Source organism: Plectropomus leopardus, chromosome 11, assembly GCF_026936395.1.
Source record: "Plectropomus leopardus strain MGB_pleo_1.0 chromosome 11, ASM2693639v1, whole genome shotgun sequence".
NCBI lineage: Eukaryota > Metazoa > Chordata > Actinopteri > Perciformes > Serranidae > Plectropomus > Plectropomus leopardus.
In genome coordinates this window covers 19650001-19674559 of record NC_142186.1, presented here as the reverse complement: position 1 = coordinate 19674559, position 24559 = coordinate 19650001, and the positions used below count along the sequence as shown (strand labels likewise).

The 24559-nt window shown below is 37.0% G+C and overlaps 3 protein-coding genes across 7 annotated transcripts in view; all 3 read right to left on the bottom strand.

Moving 5' to 3' along the window:
* The window catches only part of LOC121945626 (B-cell receptor CD22), an 86205-nt gene extending 72430 nt beyond the window's left edge, over positions 1–13775 (bottom strand). Inside the window, exons 1-14 of one of the 5 annotated variants that reach the window (XM_042489910.2) lie at positions 13647–13775; positions 12768–12842; positions 12261–12674; positions 11105–11383; positions 10080–10325; positions 9579–9839; positions 9196–9492; positions 8280–8567; positions 7577–7846; positions 5833–6096; positions 5592–5667; positions 5445–5508; positions 5188–5327; positions 4920–4977 (exon numbers count right to left, since the gene is read on the bottom strand). In XM_042489910.2, the coding sequence (XP_042345844.2) occupies positions 4920–4977; positions 5188–5327; positions 5445–5508; positions 5592–5667; positions 5833–6096; positions 7577–7846; positions 8280–8567; positions 9196–9492; positions 9579–9839; positions 10080–10325; positions 11105–11383; positions 12261–12674; positions 12768–12822 (2712 nt within the window). In that variant the 5' untranslated portion in view covers positions 12823–12842; positions 13647–13775. Of the gene's footprint in view, positions 1–4919; positions 4978–5187; positions 5328–5444; positions 5509–5591; positions 5668–5832; positions 6097–7576; positions 7847–8279; positions 8568–9195; positions 9493–9578; positions 9840–10079; positions 10326–11104; positions 11384–12260; positions 12675–12767; positions 12843–13646 lie in introns of those variants that run through there. The other 4 variants (XM_088084233.1, XM_088084232.1, XR_015777906.1 and 1 more) reach the window with 4 other exon arrangements.
* irgq2 (immunity-related GTPase family, q2) lies at positions 13349–17325 on the bottom strand. Its single transcript, XM_042489912.2, has 2 exons — positions 15777–17325; positions 13349–15273 (listed from the first exon to the last, which is right to left on the bottom strand). The coding sequence occupies exon 2, from the start codon at positions 15269–15271 to the stop codon at positions 14132–14134; it is 1140 nt and encodes a 379-aa protein (XP_042345846.1). The 5' UTR covers positions 15272–15273; positions 15777–17325; the 3' UTR covers positions 13349–14131.
* Positions 17326–17477: 152 nt separating this feature from the next.
* On the bottom strand, positions 17478–23962 carry LOC121945132 (sialic acid-binding Ig-like lectin 16). Its single transcript, XM_042489157.2, has 10 exons — positions 23838–23962; positions 23404–23521; positions 22494–22901; positions 21339–21659; positions 20960–21217; positions 20385–20666; positions 20000–20278; positions 19782–19893; positions 19408–19477; positions 17478–19161 (listed from the first exon to the last, which is right to left on the bottom strand). Exons 2-10 carry the CDS (start codon positions 23462–23464, stop codon positions 18805–18807), a joined length of 2148 nt encoding a protein of 715 aa, XP_042345091.2. The 5' UTR covers positions 23465–23521; positions 23838–23962; the 3' UTR covers positions 17478–18804.
* Between the last annotated feature and the right edge of the window lie 597 nt (positions 23963–24559).

The window sequence follows — 24559 nt, the reverse complement described above, 5'->3', positions numbered from 1 at the left end:
GGAAATATTGTGTGTTTTGTTTAGCGTTGCTTTTGTTTTTGAATAAATGTTTTTGGAATCATACTTGGTGTCTGCTTAATGTTGTACAAAAGTGAGTAAATCGCCAGCTACTGTGTCAAGAGCTCTGAAATCCTTCACTCTCTACCTTCAATATGGTAATTTTGGTTATAATTATTAATTTAATTTTTGATCAGAGTTCCAAATTGATAATTTAGTGTATTTTATGAGACTGTTTTTATTAATCATGGAGACATGTCTGACAGCCAGCTCATCCATCATGTAAAAAAGTGACCGACTTTGCCTCTAGAACAGCTGAGTGTTTGATAGCCACAGCTTTTCATTATCACAGATAACAGCTGATGGTCCGACAGCAGTGCAGTGAGACTAACAGAGCACAGCTTCTCTTTAGAGCGCCATCTATACACTACTTTGTGTTAGTTTCAGGTTTAATCAGACTTTGGATGAATTATTTAGAAACACCAGGACGCATCGCTCAGTGTCTCATCTGCCCCCTTGCTGCCCCCTCCTGGGGCCATAAGCACATGACCATATTTTCACCCTTTCTCTAACTGAAATGTTGGCAAGCTGTTGGCAGTTATAGTAGAAGTAGGAGTACGCAAAAGTTTTTAATTCCCAAGTAAAATGATGAATAGCACAGAAGATTCACAGAAGTTGAAGTCAGAGTCCTGCAGTCAGGAGAGGTTGGCCTATTATCAGTTTGTTTAAAAATTAGATTGTTTTAATATAAATCTGGAAAGTTTAATAAATAATAATAAATCATATGTTTATTACACTCAAACACACCATGGTCAAATGAAACTGTGTCAGTGAACTATGAGGGCAGACACTTTGGTGCTCTAAGGAGAAGCTGTGCTCTGTTTGTCTCACTGCACTGCTGTCGGACCATCAGCTGTTTGATCCGTGATAATGAAAAGCTGTGGCTATCAAACACTCAGCTGTTCTAGAGGCAAAGTCGGTCACTTTGTTACATGACGGCTGAGCTGGCTGTCAGACATGTCTCCATGCGTATTGGTCGCGCGCAATGACAGGTGTTTTATTGGAAAACCTAGCAGGAGCGATACAGTTTGTAAAACAGTTTGTAAAAAAAAATGTCACAGTTAGGTATGTCATAAAAATGTTATAAAACATGTCATAGCATTGTTTGTCATAAAATGTCATGAAAAATGTCACTAAAAAAGGAACTTTAACCACAGCGTGGCCGAGCAAGAAATGTGGGAGGGGGAGGCGCCCCTCCCACAAGGGAGCCACATCAAACTCGCCAGAGGCTCAAGATGTATGAAATGTGGTAAACTTGCCTTCTAAACAGTTATCTGACATCTGTATAACTGCTTTAAGCAAGGGATTGTTATTTGTTACTACTACGCAGTGTGATAACTTCAGCACCCTTGTTGACTTTCAAAAATGTTGAGACTTCCCTGTTATATCTGTACTATATACTCTTCCTAAGATCCACAAAAGCTACAGAGATATACCCCCTGGCAGTGCATTTCAACGCAGATTCTCACACTGTTTCATTATGCGGTATGTTTATGTTTTATTTACTTATATCAGTTATCATTACCTCCTTTTGTAGATTAGCAGAGGTGCCTCTGTTCTTTAGGAGATTATTCCTTTTAATAAATTCACAATATAGTTTTGCTGGTATTACCCAATGTTTTGATGTGATTTTGTCTGTGTATATAGTTGTATAAATGTATAAATGTATAGGTACATGTGTAGTAGTGTGCTTTTAACAACTTTATCCATATACAGTACTTGTGACCATGATATATCATTATGACAATATCAGTTGCAGTTTATTTTATTTTACATTTATGTGCGTGAATATATTATGTATATGCATGTGTATGTATGCATGTATGTATGTGTGTGTGTGTGTTTATATTCACTTTTTCCATTATCATTATTATTATTTATTTTCATTTTGCATTTCATTTTATATATATATATATATATATATATATATATATATATATATATATATATATATATATATATATATATATATATATAAATATATGTGTGTGTGTGTGTATTTTTATTTATTATATATACATATATATATTTTTTATTTTATTTTATTACTTATTTTGATTGGTACACTTGTTTCACTATACATTATCCATATGTTTTCTTTTAGTATCACTTATTTATTCTAATTTATCAGATAACTTACTTATCTTCTTTTTGTTGTTTTTTTGTTCGTTTGTTTTTTTGTTGTCTCATGACACTTATGGTCATATTTTAGAGTTGTATTTCCTGGTATCACATAACCTGTCATGTAACCCATTCACAGTCATTCCTCACAAGCTAGTCTCCAAACTATACACCTTGGGACTAAACTCCTCCCTGTGTGCATATGTCATGGACTTTCTCATGGACCACCAGCAGCAGGTCAGAGTGAGCAAGAGCATTTCCTCCACCCTAACTCTCAGAACTGGCACTCCTCAGGGCTGTGTGCTGAGCCCAATGCTCTTCACACTATTCACTCACGACTGCACTTACATCCATCCCCTCAAACTCCATCATTAAATTTGCAGGTGACACTACAGTAGTGGGCCTGTAACCGAGGAGACAGCTTACAGGCATGAGGTGGATCATCTCACCCAGTGGCGTGTAGACAACAACCTGGTCCTCAACATCTCCAAAACTAAGGAGATGATCATTGACTTCTGGAAGACCAAGTTTAGACAGCACACCCCCCTCCACATTTAGGGAGAGACAGAAGAGGAGGTGGAAAATCTCGTTTCTGGGAGTCACACGGTCGTCCAGCTGACATGGAAAAACAACACCTCACAGCCAGTTAAAAAAAGATCAACAGAGACTCTTTTGTCTTAGGAAACTGAAGCAGGCCAAATTACCTCCGAAACTACTACTCAACTTTTACAGAACCACCATTGAGTCCATTCTGACCAACAGCGCCTCTGGTGGTATACCAGCTACATAGCCGCAGAACGTCACAGCCTCCATGGTGTAGTGAAGGCAGCTCAGTGCTTCATCAGGATGGAGCTCCCTGGACTGGACACTATCTACTCCAACAAACTCAAAAAGAAAGCCCACAGTATCCTCAGAGATATCACACACCCTGGCCACTTAATGTTTAAACTGCTACCATCTGGCAGGAGGTTTAGGACAATCAAAGCCAAGACAAAAAGACTGAGAAACAGCTTTTATTCTAGAGCTGTGGCCTCCATTGCCCCACTCCCACCATAACAGAAAGTGTCATATATGCACTACTGTTGCTGCCTTCTATTTATTCATTTATTTATTTATTACTTCTATGTGTGTTTTTTAATGTATTTTTATTCGTATTTAGAGAGGCCAAACAGAGTTTCATTGTACATTTGTATAATGACAATAAAGATTCATTCATTCATTTGTATTTATGGGGTATGTCTCAGCATCTTGTCATGTCTGCGGAAGGGCGATTGCCTGACACGTCACACATGTGGAGGTATTGAAAAAATCTTTTGGGAGCATACGCCAGTGTGCGGATTTTTTCTGTTTTTTCATATCTGTTTTTGCTTGCACCTAGTTTTCATTGCTTTCGGATTTGTGCAGTGCTTGAACCTTTCGCTATGAAAAATGTCACAGCATGCCATAAAATTGTCATAGTGTGTTATAAAAATGCAAGTCAAGAATATAGTATAGAATGTAATAAAATGTTCCTAAAAATCTTATGGTATAGGTTTTCTTGTGTATGTTATAAAAATGTAATATTTCATAAAAATGTCACAAAAGAAGTTATAGTATGGTTTGCCATAAAAAAAACTGTCAAGTATAGTATGTAACAAAAGTTATCAAAAAATATGCCACAGTGTAAAATGTCACAAACATGTCATATATAGTATATAATATAGTCAGACCTTCAATAAAAAATGGTCTAATTTAATTAAAATTTGATAAATAGTATACTCCGAAAATATCACAGAAAAATCTTAGTAAAGTATTCCATCAAAAAAGTGTAGTATGCCATAGAAAATGTCAGAAAAAAGTCATAAGTGATGGTTAACTCTCATATTAGTGTCCAAAGATAGCATTCCCTGAAAAAAAAACAAATACTGAAAGTAAATTTCATAGTATGCCCTAAAATCATGTTATTATAACTATAAGTAAGTATGTCATAAAAAATATAATAAAAAAAGTTGTGATAAGGTATGGTCAAAAAACACATTTTGTCATAGAAAAAGTATATAAAAAGTCAATGTATGGTATGCCATAAAAATGGTCATTATAAAAATTGTCAGATAAATGTCAAAAAAAGTGTCATGGTAAAATGTCACAGAATAGTATTCCATAAAAAGTCCTTATATAATCAAAGTTTAGTACATCATACAATACATACATCATTCAATTATTTGATATGTCATACAAATATAAAAATGTAATATGTCATAAAAAGGTCCTAGTATAGTTTGCCAAAAAAAACCCATCACAATATAGCATGAAATAAAATGCCATATTAGAGTATGGTCATAAAAAAGTTATAGTTTAGAATGTAATGAATAAAACAACAAGCTATGTCATTTAATGACTTACACAGTCATGTTGGAGACTTCAGGGACTTCAGTGCTGCTAAATTAATATTTAAGCCTGTAGCAACAGCAATATTTCAAGACCTTCAACACCTGATTAACACCCACATCTTTCACTCTGCATGCCCATTTTCTGTTTGAAAGTTATTTTTTTCTCTCAGACTTAAAAAAGTTCAGCTCAAAGCCACAGAAGACATTTCACAGGCTAACAAGTACTCATGATAAGTGCTTGTGTAAAATGGGTAACTGCCCCTGTAAGAAAAATATCAAATTGTGATTTTTATTAAAGTCTTCTATATACAACTACTTTAATGTACTATTATATTATAGAAGTTGCCTTAAGACTTGAATTGCTTGACTCACTTGTTTTCCAGAGGGCAGATTCACAGAAGAGTAAACGGTATTAATGTTGGATGCAGGCCTGTGGAACAACAACAATGACAAGAAATAAAACCTGCATACTCAATGAGTGACTATAGTAAATGACAGGCAACTGTCTCACTGTGTCATTCATGTCTGAAGGATCTTAAATAGATTCTTTGACATTAGCATGAGCAGCACCATCCAGCTCTCTGTCCTACACTGTGTGCCTTGTTGTGGGTGGGGACAGTATGTATGGCTGTTGTCTTACGTGCTGTCTGGACGAGACTGGCATCGTGGAATGTTTGGATGGTGTGGCTGGTCAGGCGAGAGGTCATCTCTGCTCCTGAAAGGCTCTGGCATGCCATGCTCATTCATCCGATTCCTCCTCCTGGCACCATTCCACCAACCCTGAATTGGTTCGCACATATGTACGTGTGCGCGCGCACACACACACACACACAAATATGTTAGTTCTGTCCAAATTGTTTCAATAAGAAGCAGATAAGGTTGAAAAGAATGACTCACCTGAAAACCTAAACAGGGCAGTGGGTTCGTAGTTTTTTGTCGAAATGATTCCCTCCTCTTGTGTCTGAAAACATAACGAGAGATTACAGTGGTACTTACCAATTACCCATGCTAAATCCGTGAAATGTATTTATTTTCATACTTCACCTGTAGACAAGGACAATTACAATGACAAGCAGGATAATAAGAACAAGGAAGATGAGCAGGGCCTTCATGAAGTCCCCTGTGTTTATAAGAGGCACAGAATTAGTATATAGGCACATGTGTGAACAAGTAGCATTCTTTGAAACTGCTGGTATGTCAGATTTCACAATACCAAACAACATGTCTACCATATGAAAGCAATATAGGGTGCACATATATACACATGGACCTGAAATTTACTCACGTTTAAACATGTGGACCGATTCAGACAATCTATGATATATTTCATTTTTTGCAATGCAATAGTAGCTTCCTGGATGGTTTGAATACACTGTGTAGGTCTGGTTGTCAGACACCTTTTCGGGTTTTTCCTCTTCATTTATCTTGTACCATGAATACTGTGTGATTGGGGGATAGCTGTCACTGCTGCAGCTCAGTGTCACAGAGCTCATCCCGTTAGGCTGCTGCTGCTCAGCTATTTTCGTGATCTTTGTCTGTTTTGGGGCGTCTAAACGGGAAAATTTAGGAGTAAGGAAAGCAGGACAAAGTGTTAAAGACCACACAAGAACTGACACTGCAGAAACTGAAATTTTTGACATCTAGTGGTAATCGAAGACACTGCATTTAACTGCCCACACTCTTTAACAAGAATTGAAAGATGTTATAATCACATACACATTCTGTACATAGTGGCTATAGATATACCCAGTCTAACTATTTTTCTGTGACTTAATGAATAGCTAATACATCATTTTCAAGAAATTATGGGCATATTTGTCAACCAACTGTTATTTTCTAAGATTACAAGAGGTACCCTGTGAAGCAATGTTTGTCATGGGCGGGGTGCCCCAGTTTTTGTATCTTGTGAGCACACAAAATTTGATCAGGTCTGTACCTTGTCCACTTTTGTGTTGGGATTGGCTGTCAGCTGACTTGGCAATGCCTACCATCTAGTTTTCACATGGATGTGTGTATTGTGCTCTTGCTACCACTAGATGAAAGACAAAACGGTGTCCACAAATAAGGACAACAGGTCTAAGTTGAGCAGAATGAAGAATTGGGTGCAGCAATCCCCAAATATAATGTCCTCATATGAGGACATGGGGTTACAAGAGGCGAACCTCCCCTGACCTCCCCGACCTGATCCAATCAAATTGTCACATCAAAAATATTTCACTTCTGGCCATTCAGTGGGATAATTTCCTCAAGACAAGCGAGGTAGGGAGACAAACTGACAATGTCAAGTTTGCCAGTACTATAAATACAATCTCTGGTTGACAGTTTTGTATTGTGGCGCCATTTGCTTTCCACTTTGGTGGGTGTGGTTTTAAGTATGAGATGTTGCACTCTGTCTTTATATGTCAGAAAAAGACAGAGAAGAATTGGCAAACCAACTAGGATATAAACAGTGCAAGGCTCAAATTATTCAAAAAACGTACTATGCAAATGAAGGATTCAACATTCAGCTCATTTATGAGGTCTTGTGGATACACGCTTTGTGTGTTTTGGTGGGACACGTTAAATTTACACATAATTTTGTTTACAAGAAAACTCAGGACACTTTTAACATCAATCACTAAAACAACTTACAATAATATCTGCACACATTGCAATCTGTATTCCAAAATTCCCGCTACAGATGCAGCCATCCTGGTCGCTTAAGTCCTCTGTTGCCAAAACTGGAACACTCAATAGACAGTGTGCTTCGTCTGTCTTTTTTTTTTTTTTGCCACTAATAGTGACATGTAGCATATTGTATTGGAAATTTGAATTAAAAGGGTTTTGTGTTAATACTTTCCTTCACTGTGTTATTTTCTGTCTTGCTATTATCTTGTTTGGGGGTTATACAGAATTGAATGTAAGGACTTCTCTATATCATATTTTTTGCTTTCAGACAGCTCAATCTGTATTTACAATATAAAGTATACATATTGTATTGTATTTTCTGCTTCATCCATACGCCATCTTGAGTGTGTCAGTTTACTCACATTTGATTTTAATGTCAACTTGCTGTGAATTTGCAGTTCCAAGGTCATTACTGACTGCACAGCTGTACCGTCCGCTGTCAGAAGGACTTACAGACCGAACGACGAAGGGCTGTGTCGTCTGGATGATTTCACTCTTCCCGTCAATCATCTTCATCCAGGTGACAGAGGTCAGTGGTGGGTGGCATTGGGCATGGCAATGCAGCTCCAACAAATTGTTTTCATCTACAACAAAGGCAGGCTTAGCTTGTACAGTCACGTTTCTGGGACGATCTGCATTTAACAAAAACAAAGTGATGAAGAGAAGTCAGATTTAAACTTTGGCAGTGATAAAAATACATTACAATGAACTATTGCCTTTCAAATGGGAGAAAGGGTGATATACATAGTCATTTTTGAGTCCATAGTTTGTGGTACTGGTACGCTATACAGTGTCTCAGGGTGTTTAAGTCAAATCAAAAACTACTCATTTAAAACGTAGTAAGAAATCTATATTGAATTATATTTTACTCAGTGGTAGAGGAATTACTGTGTAAAATTAGCCATAAAATACTCAATTACAAGGAAATTACAAGGAATGTTAACTGAGTAGTGCAAAAGTCCTATAAGGAAAAGAAACACCCTCTAAGCATCAAAAGTAAGTACTCATCTGGCAGTTTTTCAAAATCATATTACTGGCACTACTACTATTGCATTTATCACTCACATTTCACCACCAACTGCCTTTGTATGCTTTTCTCTGAACCTTCGCTGTTGGTGGCCCTGCAGATATAAAAGCCTGTGTGGGCTGAAGTAACATTAAATGTGTGTTGGAGAATGTTGTTGTGCCAGTCAGGTTGAGTGAAAGACCATTCTGGAGGCTGAGAATCTGTTGTGTAAGTCCTTTCCAGGTTGAGCTCTGAAGCTGGGAAGCTTTCAACAGTGCAGGTGATGTTGATGAGCTGACCCTCAGTGACCTCAGTATCCATAGACAGCTGTGGTTTTGTCGGGGCATCTGTAGAGAGCAAGCAACCATGTGATTTTCAGGATTAATTTTTTTTTTTTCAACATGTTGCATGATGTCACAGCAGCAGTCCATTCCAACCAAGGCTCAATCATAGGCTTAATACAAGTTTGATATTTTTTAGATATGAGCATCAAACATTCTGGTAAAGCTCTGTTCAGCAAATTATGGTAGAAATGTTTCATGTCAAGAAAAACACAAAATTAAGGTGATAGGTGACAAAATATAATGCAGTAAGTGTGAGTTACACCCATGGGTGGAGAGTTATAAGAAAATATTGACACAATTCTCACAACCGACTATTGAATATAAGGCTACAACCAGCAGGAGTTTAGGTTAACCATACACAAGAACTGGAAACATATGAACACAGCTAGCTGGCTACAGTTATCTCTGGTTTGTTAAATCCATATAGAAATGGAAATCTTAAAACAAGAACGGGCTTTTCTGTGGGGTTATGTGCCACAACTTCTCTTTGCTGGGAACGGTAACTTCCAATTGCTACCCTTAAAATGGCGTATAAGACTTTTTTTTCTTCACTTTTGGTGCTAAATGCTAAAATACCTAAACTAAAATACCTAAACTTAGATATTGCAACATTTTCAGCGTAATTACTTACATAGCACTTGTATGCAGACTGGCCCACTATCCTCCCCTGTACTGATGCGGTTGGTTGCATTGCACTTATAACATGCTTCATCTGTTCTTTGTACACTGACCAAAAGTAGTTCATTTCTTTCAGTTGTCTTGAATTTCCAGTGTGAGGAGTAGGACTTCTTAGCTACGTTGAATCGGGACCAGGAGTATTTTCCTGGGGCAGGATTGGCATCAGTGATACAGGTGAATTTAAGGGAGTCATTAACTCTCACCTCAGTATCACCTTCATTAATGGAAATGCTCGTCTTCCTTGGGCCATCTGAAAGAAGGAAATAGCTTTTAGTATGCTCTCTCTGTTATCACAAACTCTGACATGCATGCAGCACAAGGAGATGTGACACTTACATTCAACTATAATTTGAACTTCTTGTGATTTTCCAGTACCCACGGTATTAGTGGCTTCACATATGTAGAAGCCACTGTTCTCAGGTTCAGTTCTTTCAACAACATGCTGGTGTGTTGTCTCCCTAACAATGGCTTTCCCATTTAGACGCCAAACATAGGTGCTAGGTTGTGGGCTGCTTCTTTTCACAAAACATGTCAAAATCATTTTATCTCCTTGTTTAACCACAGAAGCACCTGGAATCACCTCAACTTCAGGCTTATCTGAAACATAAGATTTCATTATTTCTTCAGGCTGATTCACAATGATAATCTCCTGAAAATAATATATGGTAAATCAAGAGAAAAAATATAATTCAAGATAATTATATTTATAAACACCTGAGTAAACTATCAAAAATATACAATACAGCAGTAATACGTGAGATACCAAGAATGACGGACACACCAAATTCAGATAATTTGAGTAAAAAAATAGTAAAGTAAAGTAAAAAAAGTACTCACATGTAACTGTAATATTTACTGAGTTTGATTTTCCCTCATTATTTTTGTTTTGAACTTCACAATGGTATTCTCCGTTGTGTGACTCATCAACTGATGGGATTTCCCATATTGCCCTCGTTTTCCCCTTCGCCTTTTTTTTATTTTTAAACCAGGTAAAGGTAGGGTTAGGATGGCCTTTGGCAGAGCAAGTGAGTTTCACATTTTGCCTTTCTTCAATATTTTGTGGGCTTACTTGAGCCAATATGTCTGTGTCAACAAATTCAATACAAATTCAATACACACGTAGTCAACTGTTCACAGAAATCCAATATGCTTAAGAAAAGAACAAATCTATGTTATTTTAGATCACGCAAAGAGCTATGTCAAGTGGTCTAACAAAAAGCCAGAATTACCAATGTAATTGTGCAACTTTAAAAATTCAGATTTTCCTGATATAAACACTGTTCATGGAGTAAATAATGTTCACGTACTTGTAAAGTTTGTGGTTAAAGTTGTATTACCAATTTTCTTTTAAACCTTCCAAATTAATGATCAGCTGCTCAAAATGTAGTTGAATTTCTTATTTTACTTTTACAACTGAAAAGCACATACCATAGTAATTCTGCTAAGTAGTTCTAACCTTACAAGAAAAAACATTTAAAAGTAGCAAGAGTAAAACCTAGACATTGCTACCTTAAGTACTCTTTCTAAAAAGAAATATTTTGATGGATGAGGATTTTCAATATGTTTTAAAATAAAATTTAAAAAATGCAGTCTTTGATATTGTTGACCATATAATTTAGAAGTAATATAGAGTTTGTGAATTTAACAAAGCATCCCAAAACATTAATAACTTTAACTTTAACCCAGTATTTGATCCTGTATTAAAAGACCTGTCGATGAATATAGGAAGGTTCAAAACTCAGGTTTAAATTTTTACTGCAGGTGCTACCTTTAGTTTACATTTGGATCACAGATTGTTAATATCAGCAGTAAATATAACCACTGTAATGTAGACATGACATAAATGAGCTTGATGAACTTACATTTGACAGTTAAAGTGATATTTCGAATTAAATATTTGTCAACTGCTGTTGAGCATGAAAACACCTTCCCATCATGCTGCCAGTTGACTTCAAAACTGACTGAGGTGCTTTTCTGTTTTTCATCTGTTTCTGGCCTTGAGGTCAGCATTTGGAACGGTGGTGCCAAATCTACAATTTGTGGGTGTGAAGGACATGAAACTGAAGTGGAGCATGTGAGTGTTGTTTTGTCATGTTCCTGTACGAGGGCTGGTTGCTTAAAAGTGATTGGGCATGGATGTTCTGAAAACATGAAAGTGAGACAATATCAGCAAAATAATAAGAATGTATACAGAATAGCCAGTGTTAGTTAATAAATAATAAAGTGTCACAATGAATACAAAAATGAAAAGAACAACTTATTTATACTTTTTCTGTTCTAGTCCCATGCCTATAGTTACATATAGTACTAATCAGTAAAAGGAATACTGATTGAATAAAACTACTATGGAGTCGTATATAGGCTGAATTAAAAGTCTCTGAGTCAAAGAACCACTTACGTCAAATTAAAGCTGGAAACACACTCGATATTTTCCTATGCTTTACAACCGTGGGACTGAAAAGAGGGACCCTATTACTTTAAGATAAAATCTCATAATGTTGAGATTATCTTCACATTATTGTAAAATACAGGTTTTAAATTACCGGGTGACCCTTATGACCATCAGGTGGACTGACCTACTTATTGAGCTATCTAGTGTTGGTCAAATTGGGCAAAATTGGGATAGCAACCTGCCAGCTTTTGTGTTAATCTGAGGGATGGGGAAGAGCTGAATACTCAATACACCCAAAATATTTCCATCCTCAACCAGACCAGATAGTGTTGAATAATCTCAAAACAAAGCACTCGCGAGCTGGTATGAGATAATGTCTTGTTTATGATATGGCACGAGAGGTCCACTGACACAGAAGAGGGAGACAGTGCAGTCCCTCTTCTATTTTTAGAGCATTTATTCAAAAAAGGTTGGTCTTATTTTCATCATAGATTTGAATCTCATTTAATCAAACCCTTTCTGCCTTTAGACCAGCTCATCTTAAATTGTTTGCATATTTCATTTCATTGCTATGTATTTTCTTAAGTTATATTTCAGCATTCTGAGCATACTGTTTTTTTACTTACCACTAACGTTGAGGATGACTGGTGGTTTTGTTATCCAATTTGATTTACCTTCAAATCTGAAAGAATAATTTCCACTGTCACTTTTATTCAGGTTGCAGATTAAAATACTGCAGTTTGAGGTTATATAATTAGATTCCCACAATGAAGGCTGAGAGCCAATGTATGTCGCTCTATGCACAAAGTCTGAACTGACTGGACGTTGTTCTTTATTTGAGCTGTAAATGACAGTGCCAGCAAACTCTGATTCTTGATTCTCTTTCTTAGTCCAAAATGAATCCTTTATCCAAAACCAGTAGGCACCAGAAACATCAATACTCTTAGTGACTTTGCACTTAATTTCAACGCAGGACCCCTCTTTAGCTGTCAGGTATGTTTTGCCCTCTAATGTGAACATTGGTTGGGCAAAAGGAAAATCTGAAAACACAAGTGGAACTCAGGTTAATATACGTAACTATAAGTCTTGTTAAAAGCAACATTTTTATCATAGTGAAGTGATAAATATCATACTTTTTATTAGAGCCAGAACAACAAACCACCCGACTGTCAGAGCATTCATTTTCATGTGGCACTAAAGCTGGATATCTGAAACAAAAAAGTATGTGAACAGTATTGTATACATCATACTACCATTGAATCATTTTGTTTTAAACTGTTGCTACCAGTTAAATTTTAGTTATTTATTTAATGCAAATGAGCTAAAAGGTTTTCTTCTTTCTCTTTTTTCTTTTCTTTTTCTGACAATTGAGCGCTCTGCATCTTCTTCCTCATTTCAAGATTGTTGAGAATCCTACAGTGCTGCAAAATTGTTTTTTGTTGTTTTTTTTTTTTACAGAAGTAGCAGAATTTGTAATTTATTTTGAGTAAAAAAGAGTGTGGGGAAAAAGACTTTCTGAAGAAACATTAAGGCTGAATGTTTTTTTTGAACTGTGGGTGTAATTAGTATCAGTTGTTTACAGCAGAGCAATAAAAAAAACATGCATGTTGGCTCCACTAGCCATGCATTCAAACACCTATAATACACACACACACACACACACACACACACACACACAAATATATTTAGAGTGTAAATATAACAGTGGAATTCATTTCACAGATTTGGTTATTTATACCCAAAAGTTTATTTGCAATATTGTCAAAAATATATATAGTTTTTTAAAGGCTCCATAAACAGCATACTTCACTTACAAATGCTAGTGAATAATTGTGAATACAAGGTGACTTTTTGCTGTAGAATCCCAATTATTCATTATTGAAAACAATCTTCCAATCAGCTGAGGGGCTTACTTAGAAATTATTACTTTCTCTTGACAGACATTAAACAACCTTTATAATTGAGATAAGCAAATATATTTAATACTGAAAGAAAATTTAGCTTGTTCTTACCTCAGAGGACCCGTTTAGAGCAGGCTGTTGCACAAACCATCCCTCCTAAAGTAAAAGTAAGATTTTAAAAAAGGGAAGTTTTCACAGTTGATCTAAAATCTTTCAGAATTTGCATGCCCAATCATGCAAGCCTGAGAACACAATCTTTTATAGATGTACTGATGAAGGTAACATAAGAATTTTCTTATTCAACTTGCCTACTAAAGTATGCATGCAACTAACTCTCACTTAATCTATTTTAAATAGTGAAAGCCACTGCATGGGGTGGGCCTGAGAAGTTTGCAGTGTTCGACAGCTCTTTGCAGAGTGTTACAAAGTATTTACAGTGTTTTTAAATAATTTTAACTTTTCAAAACCAGTGAAAACGTATCAAAAGATTCATGACGTATTGTATAAATAGTGCCTTTCTAATATACCAAAACTTTAAAATGAAGATAAACAACACATAAACAGAAAATTTTACACAAAGGGAAAAACATTTGATGTCACTGCCCCTCTCTAAGAGCAACAGCTACTATCTTCTCAGCATCAGCCGCCATTTCATCAATGGCGCCGTTTAAGGCTTGCAGCATGGCAGCGAAGGAGCGGCTGGCAGAGCGGGCATGTCTGGGCATAGCCATCTCCACCAGCTTTGATGAAACTGTGGCCAAGTCCTTTTCTGCCGCCGCCAGACGCTTTTTCACCTCACCTTTGGTGACCTCCACTGACAGTAAACAAGTCCGCAGCCCCTTAAGCCTTGTTGGTACCACACCTCGCTGTCGGGCCAGTCGCTCAACTGATTCATCGTCTAAGCACAGAGATATTTGTGCTTTGGTTAGAATCCGCACAGCTACACTGGAGTCCACCATGGAGGCCACAAAGGGAACAGGAATAGTTGACACTCCACCAGATAGTGAGGCAGCTGCCCATACTAGTGCTTTGAATGCCTCCTTTTTCTGAGAGACCAGAGAGGAGGTAAGCGTTGGTAAAGCCAAGATAAGGGCATGGGCTCGTATCTCTGGAAGGTCTCTTCCCATGTCCTCCAAAAGGCAAGGGAAGTCAAACTGCTCAAGGGTGGAGGGTCTCACCAGGTAGACTTTAGGCAGTGTCACACCCTGTGATGTAAGAACATCCAGGCAGGCTTTCCTCTTGTCTTCAAGGCTTTTTTCTGTGTCTTTTGCTGAAGCAAACAGAATAAAGTACACTGTTTGTTGCTGCAGTGACCGGGCTTCCAGGAACACCTCCACACTGTTTGGTTGTGGTGTCTGTATGAATGTCACGAAGACAGCATTATAGCGTAAAAATTTGACTCTTTCTATGTATCCCTCGGGTTCAAACAGAGAGGTGGATGGGACAGGTGGAAGATCCCACATGCGAAAGTCTGGATGTTTAGGGTTTGGGTAGCCTGCCACTTCCTCTGGGGCAACAGTGGATAGAGATGGAGCTGCTTCATCATCCCCAGGACCAAGGCCACGGAGAGAGTTTATAAAGGTGGCTTTTTCATCCCCACGGTCCCCCATCACAGCTAAGTTTATCCTGCTGATCAGGAGATCCTCCACTGCATCCTTGACATCTGATAACTTATTGAGTTCCATGGACTCTTTGAGGGTCTCAAGGAGGTTCAAGCTTTTCAGAACATCAGCCATGTCTGTGAAAGGATAAAGCCGTTATTTAATATAGAACAGACAAAACAAAAAGAATGAATACTTCAAGATATTTGCAAACATTAAAACCCATCTACTTCGTCACACTGGAAGTGTATCAATAAACATAACATCTAACGCTATCAGTAACAATACATACAACTTGCAGCTTTTCTATAGTAACTATGTAACAATCCTAGCAAAATGTCAATGCAAATTAGACTTCTGCTGTCACAGGAAACCTAGTCATTCAGCATTGTGTACATCATAATTACCCCTGAACTAAAGGTTTAATGGTCCCTCAGTAGAACTGAAGATTACAAGCTAAGGCCGATATAAAATTTCTAAAATTAAATGCTAATAACGTATTTGTATCAGTTGTAAGTTTGACTGTTTTAGTCCAACTATTTTTTTCTGTAATTTAGGAATTCACATTATTTAAATCAATCAAATTGTGACTTCCTGGCAATATAAAGTTTCAGTTGAACATAATACAACACACACTCACCGACAGATCAGGAGAAACAGTCCTGTGTTTGAAAATACTTGTTCTCGCTGGTCAAACCTTAAATCCTCTGCAGCTCTTAAGCACCAGCAGCATCAGGTTGATCTATTTAAAGATGCCTATGCAGGCAGAAGAACATTCTAATCCTGTTAGCTCAACCTTAATCCAAAAACCACTTTGAACACACTCATGCACACTGCCTGTGCACGTTGAGCTATTTTCTTGAATGCATATGCCTTCAAGAATGCACACACATTCACAAGCACGTAAATAAAATTACAAACACCCATGTTTATATACAGCATAATTTATGCCACATTAATATGCATTTCTACAACAACTGACATAATTATCATCATTATTATTGCAATGCAAATATTTACTAATAAGCACAACTGTTATCCAGTCAGGAAAGGAAGGCCAAAATTTAACAGTAGCCATGAAGTACCTTTAAAAAAACATATTAATATTATAATTATTATTACAAACCAAAAGATAAGATATTAGGTGCCCTGACTACTAAATGCTTAAGATGCATTTCACTTCACCACAGTGTCCATGTTTCAGTTCCAGCTGGGACCTTTGTTATGTGTCAAACCCCTTTCTCTCTCTTCCCATGTTCACTGGCTCTCTACACTTAGAGCAGTGGAAAATAAAACACTAAGTTGTCCGGCTGAAATTCTCCACAAGTTAAATCTTTTTCAAATTTTCGCCCCAGGCCGCTGCAATATTTTCAGCCCCCCTGCAGCACAAACATTGCCATCTAGATGCTCTGAAGTGTAGCCAAAGTGGAAAAACTCTGTACTTTGATACTTCAGGGTATGAAATTAAAGGACAGACTTGACAGTTGCAATTTAGGTTTGAGGACTTGTTGGGTAAGGTTGATATGCAGATCCTGCAAATAGATTTTTTTGTTGTTTTGTTTTGTTTCTTTAAACACAAATCATCAATATAACAGTTCAATTAGTTCCATTTTCTTTTTATTTACAATGAACTTTGGGTTTGCTAAAAAGGGGAACTAAGTAATGTTGATAAACTTGAAGCAGGCATCAGCACAGTATGTGAGCCCCTTATGAGCCAAGCTGCAGATTATTGCTTTCTTTTCTTTCAAGAGAAACCCAATATGCAAAATCTTTGACACCTGTGTTTCAGGTGCTATTTTAGGCTCACTTCCTCATACAATGATTTCCTGTCTTTCCAAAAGCAGAAAATAGTTGTATATATACAGTATATGTGTGTTCATTTTAAAAATCCAAAATATTAAGACTTGATTAAAAAAAAAAAAATCTTATGGCCAGTAACTGATGAAATTGCTAAAAATGTATGTATTGTCTTACTGACAATTCAAAGTTGCACAATTATGGCTTAACATTGTGAAAGGAATAGTAAATGCTTTTTTTTGGAGACACACTGTTTTAACTGGTGCAATACACGCTCAAAAATACACAAAATGAATAAGACATACTTACACCATGTTATCTGTCTTAAAATCACAAATTGTTATTTCTCCATTTCTGTTTCTGAACATAGTTTTAAATTATGAACTTTAGAGGCAATTGTGGGTTTTTTTTAACTAAGAGACAGGCTGGCTTATAACACTGACCAATTTTGATGATAAACTAATGCTTTGCTGGCTCTAGCTCTAGCTTATTACAAAAATGGCATCAATTTTCTCATCAATCTCTCAGGAAGGAAGCAATGAGGTGATGGCAAAAAATGTCTGACTAATTTATTGCTTTAATTTTGCATGAACTTGGATCAAAGTATACTAATAAAGCAACAATCTAATTTTATTTATTTATTTATTGATTTTAAAAGGACCCCTCTATATGCAGTGTCTTAATGGCAATTAAACATCCCACTGAAATCTAATTTGTTAACTTGAAGAAACAGTATGTAGAATTTAGGGGATCTATTGGCAAAAAAAGGAATAAAATATACATATGTGTTCGTTAGATAATAATCACCTGAACTTAAGAACCACTGATTTATTACCTTTATATCTACAACAAGAGCAAGTTCTCTTTCACATAGTCCACATGTTGCACTGCCATGTTTCTACATAAGCCCAGAATGGACAAAAAAAAACCCACTGGCTCCACATCAGGCCATTCCTGTTTTTACATTACCTAAAGGTCACCAAAGGTTCTCACCGTTTCAATGGAAGGCCATTCAAATGGTTGCAATCTGAAACCTCACCACTAAATGCCACTAAATCTGACACGCTGGTCTTTTATTGTAATATGAGCTTTCTGGTTTACTACTTATTTCTTTATTAACAGTTACATACAGAAAAATCATATATATAAAATCAGCAAAAGAAACAGGGAAATAACAGATATGGTAACATTCTCCTAGCTCTCCTCAGTTGTTTTGCAACTTGTCACATGACGGTTTGTTTCTACTCTCATTTCATTTCTATGAGTAAAACACATTTGAAATGCTATATGAAGGAGTTAGTTAAGTGCATTACAGTGTATATACGGTTTATCCAACTTCTACATTTTTAAAACTGATTTAAATAGTAAAAGTAGTACTGCAAAATAAAATCTATGAAGTATGAACAATCTGAAACAATTTTTACCCTTTCTTTTTTCTGTAGTATTCTGATCATGTATTAATGTTGAGATAGACCACAGGGACTTACAAATATGTGGATTGGATATGATTTGTACATGTACTATGGACTTGTATTTCATCTGATGTTGTGACAACAATGTAATGAGTGACAGGTACTACTGTAGGTGCTAAACATTTACCTCTAATAAGATCAATCAAAATAACCACTTAAGAAACCAATTTATGAACTACTATACTGTGGTCAGTGCTGCTACTGTACAAATCTGACTCACTAAATGACCAAATTCAGACAGTAACACAATGTCTAGCATTTAAGGCTTACCATAGGCTCAGTTTGACTTTTGAAAATCACAAAATTAATCAATCAATTCGTGGCAGAAAAAAAACAAAACTGCAGGAAGCTATCACATCTAAAAAAAATCTGAATTAACTTAATCCTCAAGCAAAACTATCAGATCTGACTCATTTTAATCTTCACATTGGAATACAGTGCCATATCCTCACCTTCCTTCTCCTCCGACACACAATGTTTTGTGTCCTCATCCTCACCTGTCATTTCCTCTTCACCCTCTCCATCTTGACTCTCCTCTGCTTCTTCATTAATGTTCTTTAATTCTTTAATTTCAGCGTACTCCGTCTCTGTGGATTCTTGTGTTGTCCTTGTCTCCTCAGGGTCCCTTCTTTTAAGCAGGGAAAAATCAATCTTCGAGTAATCGCCGTCAGATTTCCCTGGCACCACGGCTCCTGCTGCTTCAGCTGCCACTTGGTCAATGGCCTGATAATCTTCCACTGCTTGACTGGCATCTACCTGTCAGGTCCAGCAAAAAAGTGATAGAAGTCATTCATCAGCTGCTACAGCACCAACCACAGCCAATCCTCAAATGGTTCATCTCAACATGAAAAAGCTCCTGAAGCTACTAGATTCTACTTAAAACTCTTGCAATTAAGTTTACCGGTGTGCATTTTTTCTACATTACCACTTGGTCAAGTCAAAAGTCAGAGTCAAATACTACACACTAAGGCTTTAACAAATTGTATGTATAAATATAAATACCAGCTGATCCTCATGACTTGTAACCATCTCCAGAGTCTCAGCCAAATTTCCATAGATTCTCTGTTGTTTTCTGGGGAGAAATGTTTATAAAGAGTACAAATTAACATAGAAGTAAAATAAGCATTTTTCTATCTCAAAGTGAACAAACTTTAAAGGACTATTACAGTAGTTAAGCATGTTTTGGCCTGCTTGCTTGGCTTGCTAATAAATGTTTTCCATAACCATTTTCAAAGCATGCTATAATATGTCCTTTTTAGCATCTTTAAGACCTAAGAAATTTAATATCAAGAACAAAGCTTGTAATATTCAAATAAATTAAAATATAAGCAAAAAAGAAAAAATAACAAGACATAAAAAATAAATTTAACGTGTACCTGTGGCATTTTCTTGCCAAACAGCAAATGATTGCAGATAGAAGAGCACCAACCAAAAATGCAAAAATAATTTCCAGCTGTGTAAGAAATCTTAACCCTTCCATAATGTCACCTAGAATTAAAAAGAGCAAAAATCAGAACTGAGGCTACTTCTGCGCCTTACTTTAACAAATACAAAGGAGATTTTTAAATAGAGCATTAAAAGACAGAGGGGTTACCTTCTTGTTCTGCTTTGTTTATAATGAAGTTTCTTTTTACTTCTCCATTTTCATTGCTGCTGACACACTCAACAACTGTGTTGCTGTGGTATTTTGTTGTTAGGGTGGTGGTGCTATTAACTCCATGGTTTGACACAGTGGTAGTGACTGAATACTCAGTGTAGTTCTCCAAAAGGGGCCATTTGATGGTGGGTAAAGGCACTCCCTCACTGATACACACACAGGTCAGAACCTCTAACTGATTAATGCATCCAGAGTTGTTTAGGATCTTTGGACCAACTGCAAAAATCACAACATTAAATAAAGTATACAGAGAGCTGATAGCAGAGAAGGCAGAAAATGACCATTTTCCTTTATAAGGCCATTTACTCAGAAGTGTACTCACAAGTTACAGTGACGTTGGCATATGTAGTGAAAGTCGTGTTCAGGTGTTTTGCTGTACAGGTATACTGTCCGGCATGTTCTCCTGTTACTTTAGGGATGACAAGAGTGGCTGATCCAGTGTTGTTCTGCGGGTGAGTATCACCTCCACTGCTCACGTTATTGTTGGATGGGTATTTAGTCCATATGACAAGAGATGGAGGGAAACTTTCAACAATACAGATCAGATTCAGAGCATCTCCCTCCTTTACAGTTGTCTTTCCAATTATTTCGGATTGCTTCACATCTTTGAGACAAAAAAAATTGACAAATTATCTAATTTATCAGATCATGCAATTTTTAATATTCAGAATATATGGAATAATACACAAATTAATAACTAAATAGCATTCAGGAAAATCCTTCCTTCAGTGTGGAAGACATTAAAATATAAGCACTTTAAGACTTAATTCTACATTTTAAAAACCAGGGGGTAAAAGTCAATCACAATTTATTTTAGGGAGATATAGAAAAAGGTGTTCTCTGCTATGAATTCATGGAATTTTAAGTTTCAGTTTCACAGCTGCACTGTGTACTTACACATCACTGTTATGTTAGCTTCTGCCATTAGGCTGTTGTTCAGATGCTGAGCAGTGCAGATGTACCGTCCGGAATATTCTGCCGTCACATTAGGGATGACAAGCATCATCGACCCAGAGTCACTGTTCAGGTTTTTGCTCAAGCCTAGCTTTGTCCATGTGATGAGAGCTGGAGGGAAACTTTCAACACTGCAGGTCAGATTCAGAGTCTTCCCCTTGTCAACATTTGTATTCCCAGTGATTTGAACTTCCTTTACATCTGCATGACAAAGTAATATTATATACAGTTCAGTAAACCATCAGTGATGACATGACTGTATATCTCGCACACATGTAAACATAATAGAAGCTTCAAGTAAAGGACAGTGTGTGATACTCACAGGTCACATTCAGAGTCACTGTCTCCTCTGTTGTGATGTTGTTTGCAAGGCTGACCTTACAGGTGACATTGGTGCCGTGGTGTTCAGCTGAGGAGTTAAAGGTCAATGTTGAGCTGTGTCTCTGTGTGACAGCAGTCACAGCCTCAGTCTTGAAAGCAGTGATGTTTCCTGTGATGTGAGAGTCCTCCTCCCTTGCCCCTGTCCATGTCCAGGTAATTTTAGGATCAGATCCTGAACAGAGACCAGGAGCAGTGCAGGTCAGTATGGCCCGCTGGCCCTCTCTCAGAGGAGGAATCATCACTGTGGGCTTCTGGGTCAGACCTAATAGAAAAGCAAATATACAGTAGAAAGAAAGTTAGGGTGATATAGTCAGTAAGGGAAATCAGTTCAGCTGACAAAAAGGTTATTATTCATTTCGAGTGGGCATATATAGTAATTTATGCTGCTTAATATTTCAAAGAGGCAAAAAGTAGAAGGTATGGCAGAAGTAAAATGAGCCTCTAGTGATCAGTATTGTTTCCTATTGGCCACCCACAAACATCAGTTGAGGCCAAATATTATTATTATTTCAGCCCTTTAAGGCTTTCTTTGTACAACCTGTACTCAATTCAATAGTATCACTGAGAACCAGTTCACATTAAATCCATCAGTGCCAAATGTCTGTGCCTGAGAGCACATCTGGGTGAAAATGTCAGGCTTTGACAGAAGGCAGGCACCTAGAAGGCGGCCATGGAACTCCCTGTCTGCCTCTTCGGCTCCCCAGCAAGGCAAAACTACTGCAGCCGCGCTAATCTACCACAATGGTTTTTTCATCTGTGTTATTTTAGTAAGAGCCTAGTATTACTATTTGATGCATGTACGCATGCATGCACGTATGCAGTCAACTGAGAAAAACAAATTGGCTCTATGTGTGATTACAAAGAGCAGCGGAACAGAGCTTTGTTTTAGTCTATGTCACCCATGCAGCTTGATCAAAAATGCAATTTGTTTTATTACAGTGAAAATTAAGTACTGAAAAAAGCAACCGTAAGGCACTGGTACCAAATTCTAGGTAACGGAACCAGTTTCAGTAACTTTTTAACTTTTGGCGTATGTGTTAGCTACAACAATAAACATCTTCAGTGAGCATATGGTATTTGCTGCAGTTCTAAATACCTTTCACAGTGATAGTTGTTCCAGCAGATGTGTATTCTTGCGATGATCCATGCAGGATACCATGAAGTCTGAGCTGATATGATCCAGAGTCTGACGCAGTGACGTCATTGATGATTATGCTGCAGTTCCTCTGATTCAGATCAGGCTCAAGGAATGACACCCTTCCTCTGGACCCAGACTGAGCATTTAGGCTGGTATTGACCAAGTGGAGTATTTTGTCAGAAACACTACAGTTCTGTTGGGAAGGATCACATTTGTGCAAGACTGCACATTCCAAAGTGAAGCCAGGATCAGTGGTAATATTACATGGTATCATGATACAGAGTCCAGCCTCTGCTGTAATTTCTGCTCCACTAACGGTAACGCCAAGTCCATTTTGAGAGCACTTTGTTTCTCTTGAAGATGCCACTGTTAAAACAAAGAGGGAAAAGAGACAATAAGGGAACAGAGGATGTGTATGTATTGATAAAACAACAATATATCTGCTTGAAGACAAACTTTTACCAAAATACTGTTGAACCTCTAAAAGGCCAAACAATGCAATATGCAGTAGCCTGTGACCAATATATCTGTTTCCTGATGCCAGTTATGGTGTCAGTTTCCTTTTAGATTGGAACTATGGAAAGTTAATTATACATGCACAAATTATTACATATTAGGTTTTTTAAATATGCTCATGGGTTTATCCGTGGTAATTAAATTATTAATTAAATCGACAGTAAGTGTAAGTGTTGTGGGTCTTGTGATGTTTAACAGACTGCTGAGATGAATTAAGGGAATAAAAACAAAAACATTTTTTATCCGCAAAGTTTTAACTTCTAATATCAAATATGCCCCCAGTAGCTTAAAAAAATATTAACATTTAATTTTGGTGTCATAACAACATTGAAAAAAAAAATGCACACTATACCTTTGTTAGCACTGTTGCCTCTTACAACAAAGAGCAGAGTCACCCAGATAAGAGGAAACATCCTGATTTGATGATTGAGATGCTCAAGTCTCCCCCTCCACAGGACGAAGTCTTACATCTAAAAGCACAAAATTTAATACAACAAGTGCAAAAAAAAATACAGGAGTTTTGGTTGATCAAACTCGACCAGAAAAAAACTCCACAGCTGACAGCACAGATGTTAATACAGGAAGTTGCATGCCATTCAGTGCTGATAATAAATTTGACTATCATGTTCCCTAGGGCCTCATTTTACACCTCTGAAAACAGCTCAACAGCAGTTCTGAAAAGAATCATCTGTGGTCTCTGAGATGTACATTTTAAATTAGTTGTGGTACAACCATTCAATTAAATTGATTTCATTCAGAAATACAAAATTAAAGATGGTGCTATACCTGCTTGTCTTCTTCCCCTGCTCTCTTCTCTGCACAGTGATCTCAACTAGTGACTTCGCTAAACCAACTCTTCCTCTCTGCACCTTCCTCCCTTCCTTTTTATGCAAGAAAGGATTGTTGCCCTTCTTGTCAGACTACTATAATTTTAATGCAAGTTATAATCTCATAGTATCACATTGTCCGTCACATAAACTTTTGGGAATCTGTATTTTCAACACTGAATAATGAAATGGTAACATTTTTTATCATGTTATTTTTTGTACCACTTTCATGACTGTAAATGCATGGAGAAAAAAAACCTTTCAAGAAAGAGGAAGTTCACTCAGGTTGCATAAACAATGAGAACAAAACTTTCTGGTCATCTTGTGAAACATGGCATATCATCTCTTTGTGCAGCTATTTATATGCCTTAGTAAAATTTAAGCATGGGTTGGGCCAATATTATATTTTCTTATTGACTTTGATGAATGCATTAAATATCTGCAGAATACACACACACACACACACACACACACACACACACACACACACACACGCATGCACGCACACACATATAAAAACGTGTATGTGTATATATATATATATATATATATATTTACAGAAGCAGTTGCAGATCACCAGTGCAGGTCAGCGTGGCGTGTCGTCCCTCTGTGACAGGAGGAATCGTCACTTTGGGCTTCTGGGTCAGACCTAATTGGAAAGCAGCACAAGAGTGGAATCAG

What these genes read in the sequence shown, in the direction of transcription:
- irgq2 (XM_042489912.2), bottom strand. Translation starts at nt 15,271, where the DNA reads ATGGCTGATGTTCTGAAAAGCTTGAACCTCCTTGAGACCCTCAAAGAG.
- LOC121945132 (XM_042489157.2), bottom strand. Translation starts at nt 23,464, where the DNA reads ATGTTTCCTCTTATCTGGGTGACTCTGCTCTTTGTTGTAAGAGGCAAC. An exon ending in AAACAAAGCAGAACAAGAAG is followed by an intron (nt 19,894 to 19,999) that starts GTAACCCCTCTG and finishes TTTTAATTCTAG; the next exon opens with GTGACATTATGGAAGGGTTA. An exon ending in TTGGCAAGAAAATGCCACAG is followed by an intron (nt 19,478 to 19,781) that starts GTACACGTTAAA and finishes ATTTCTCCCCAG; the next exon opens with AAAACAACAGAGAATCTATG.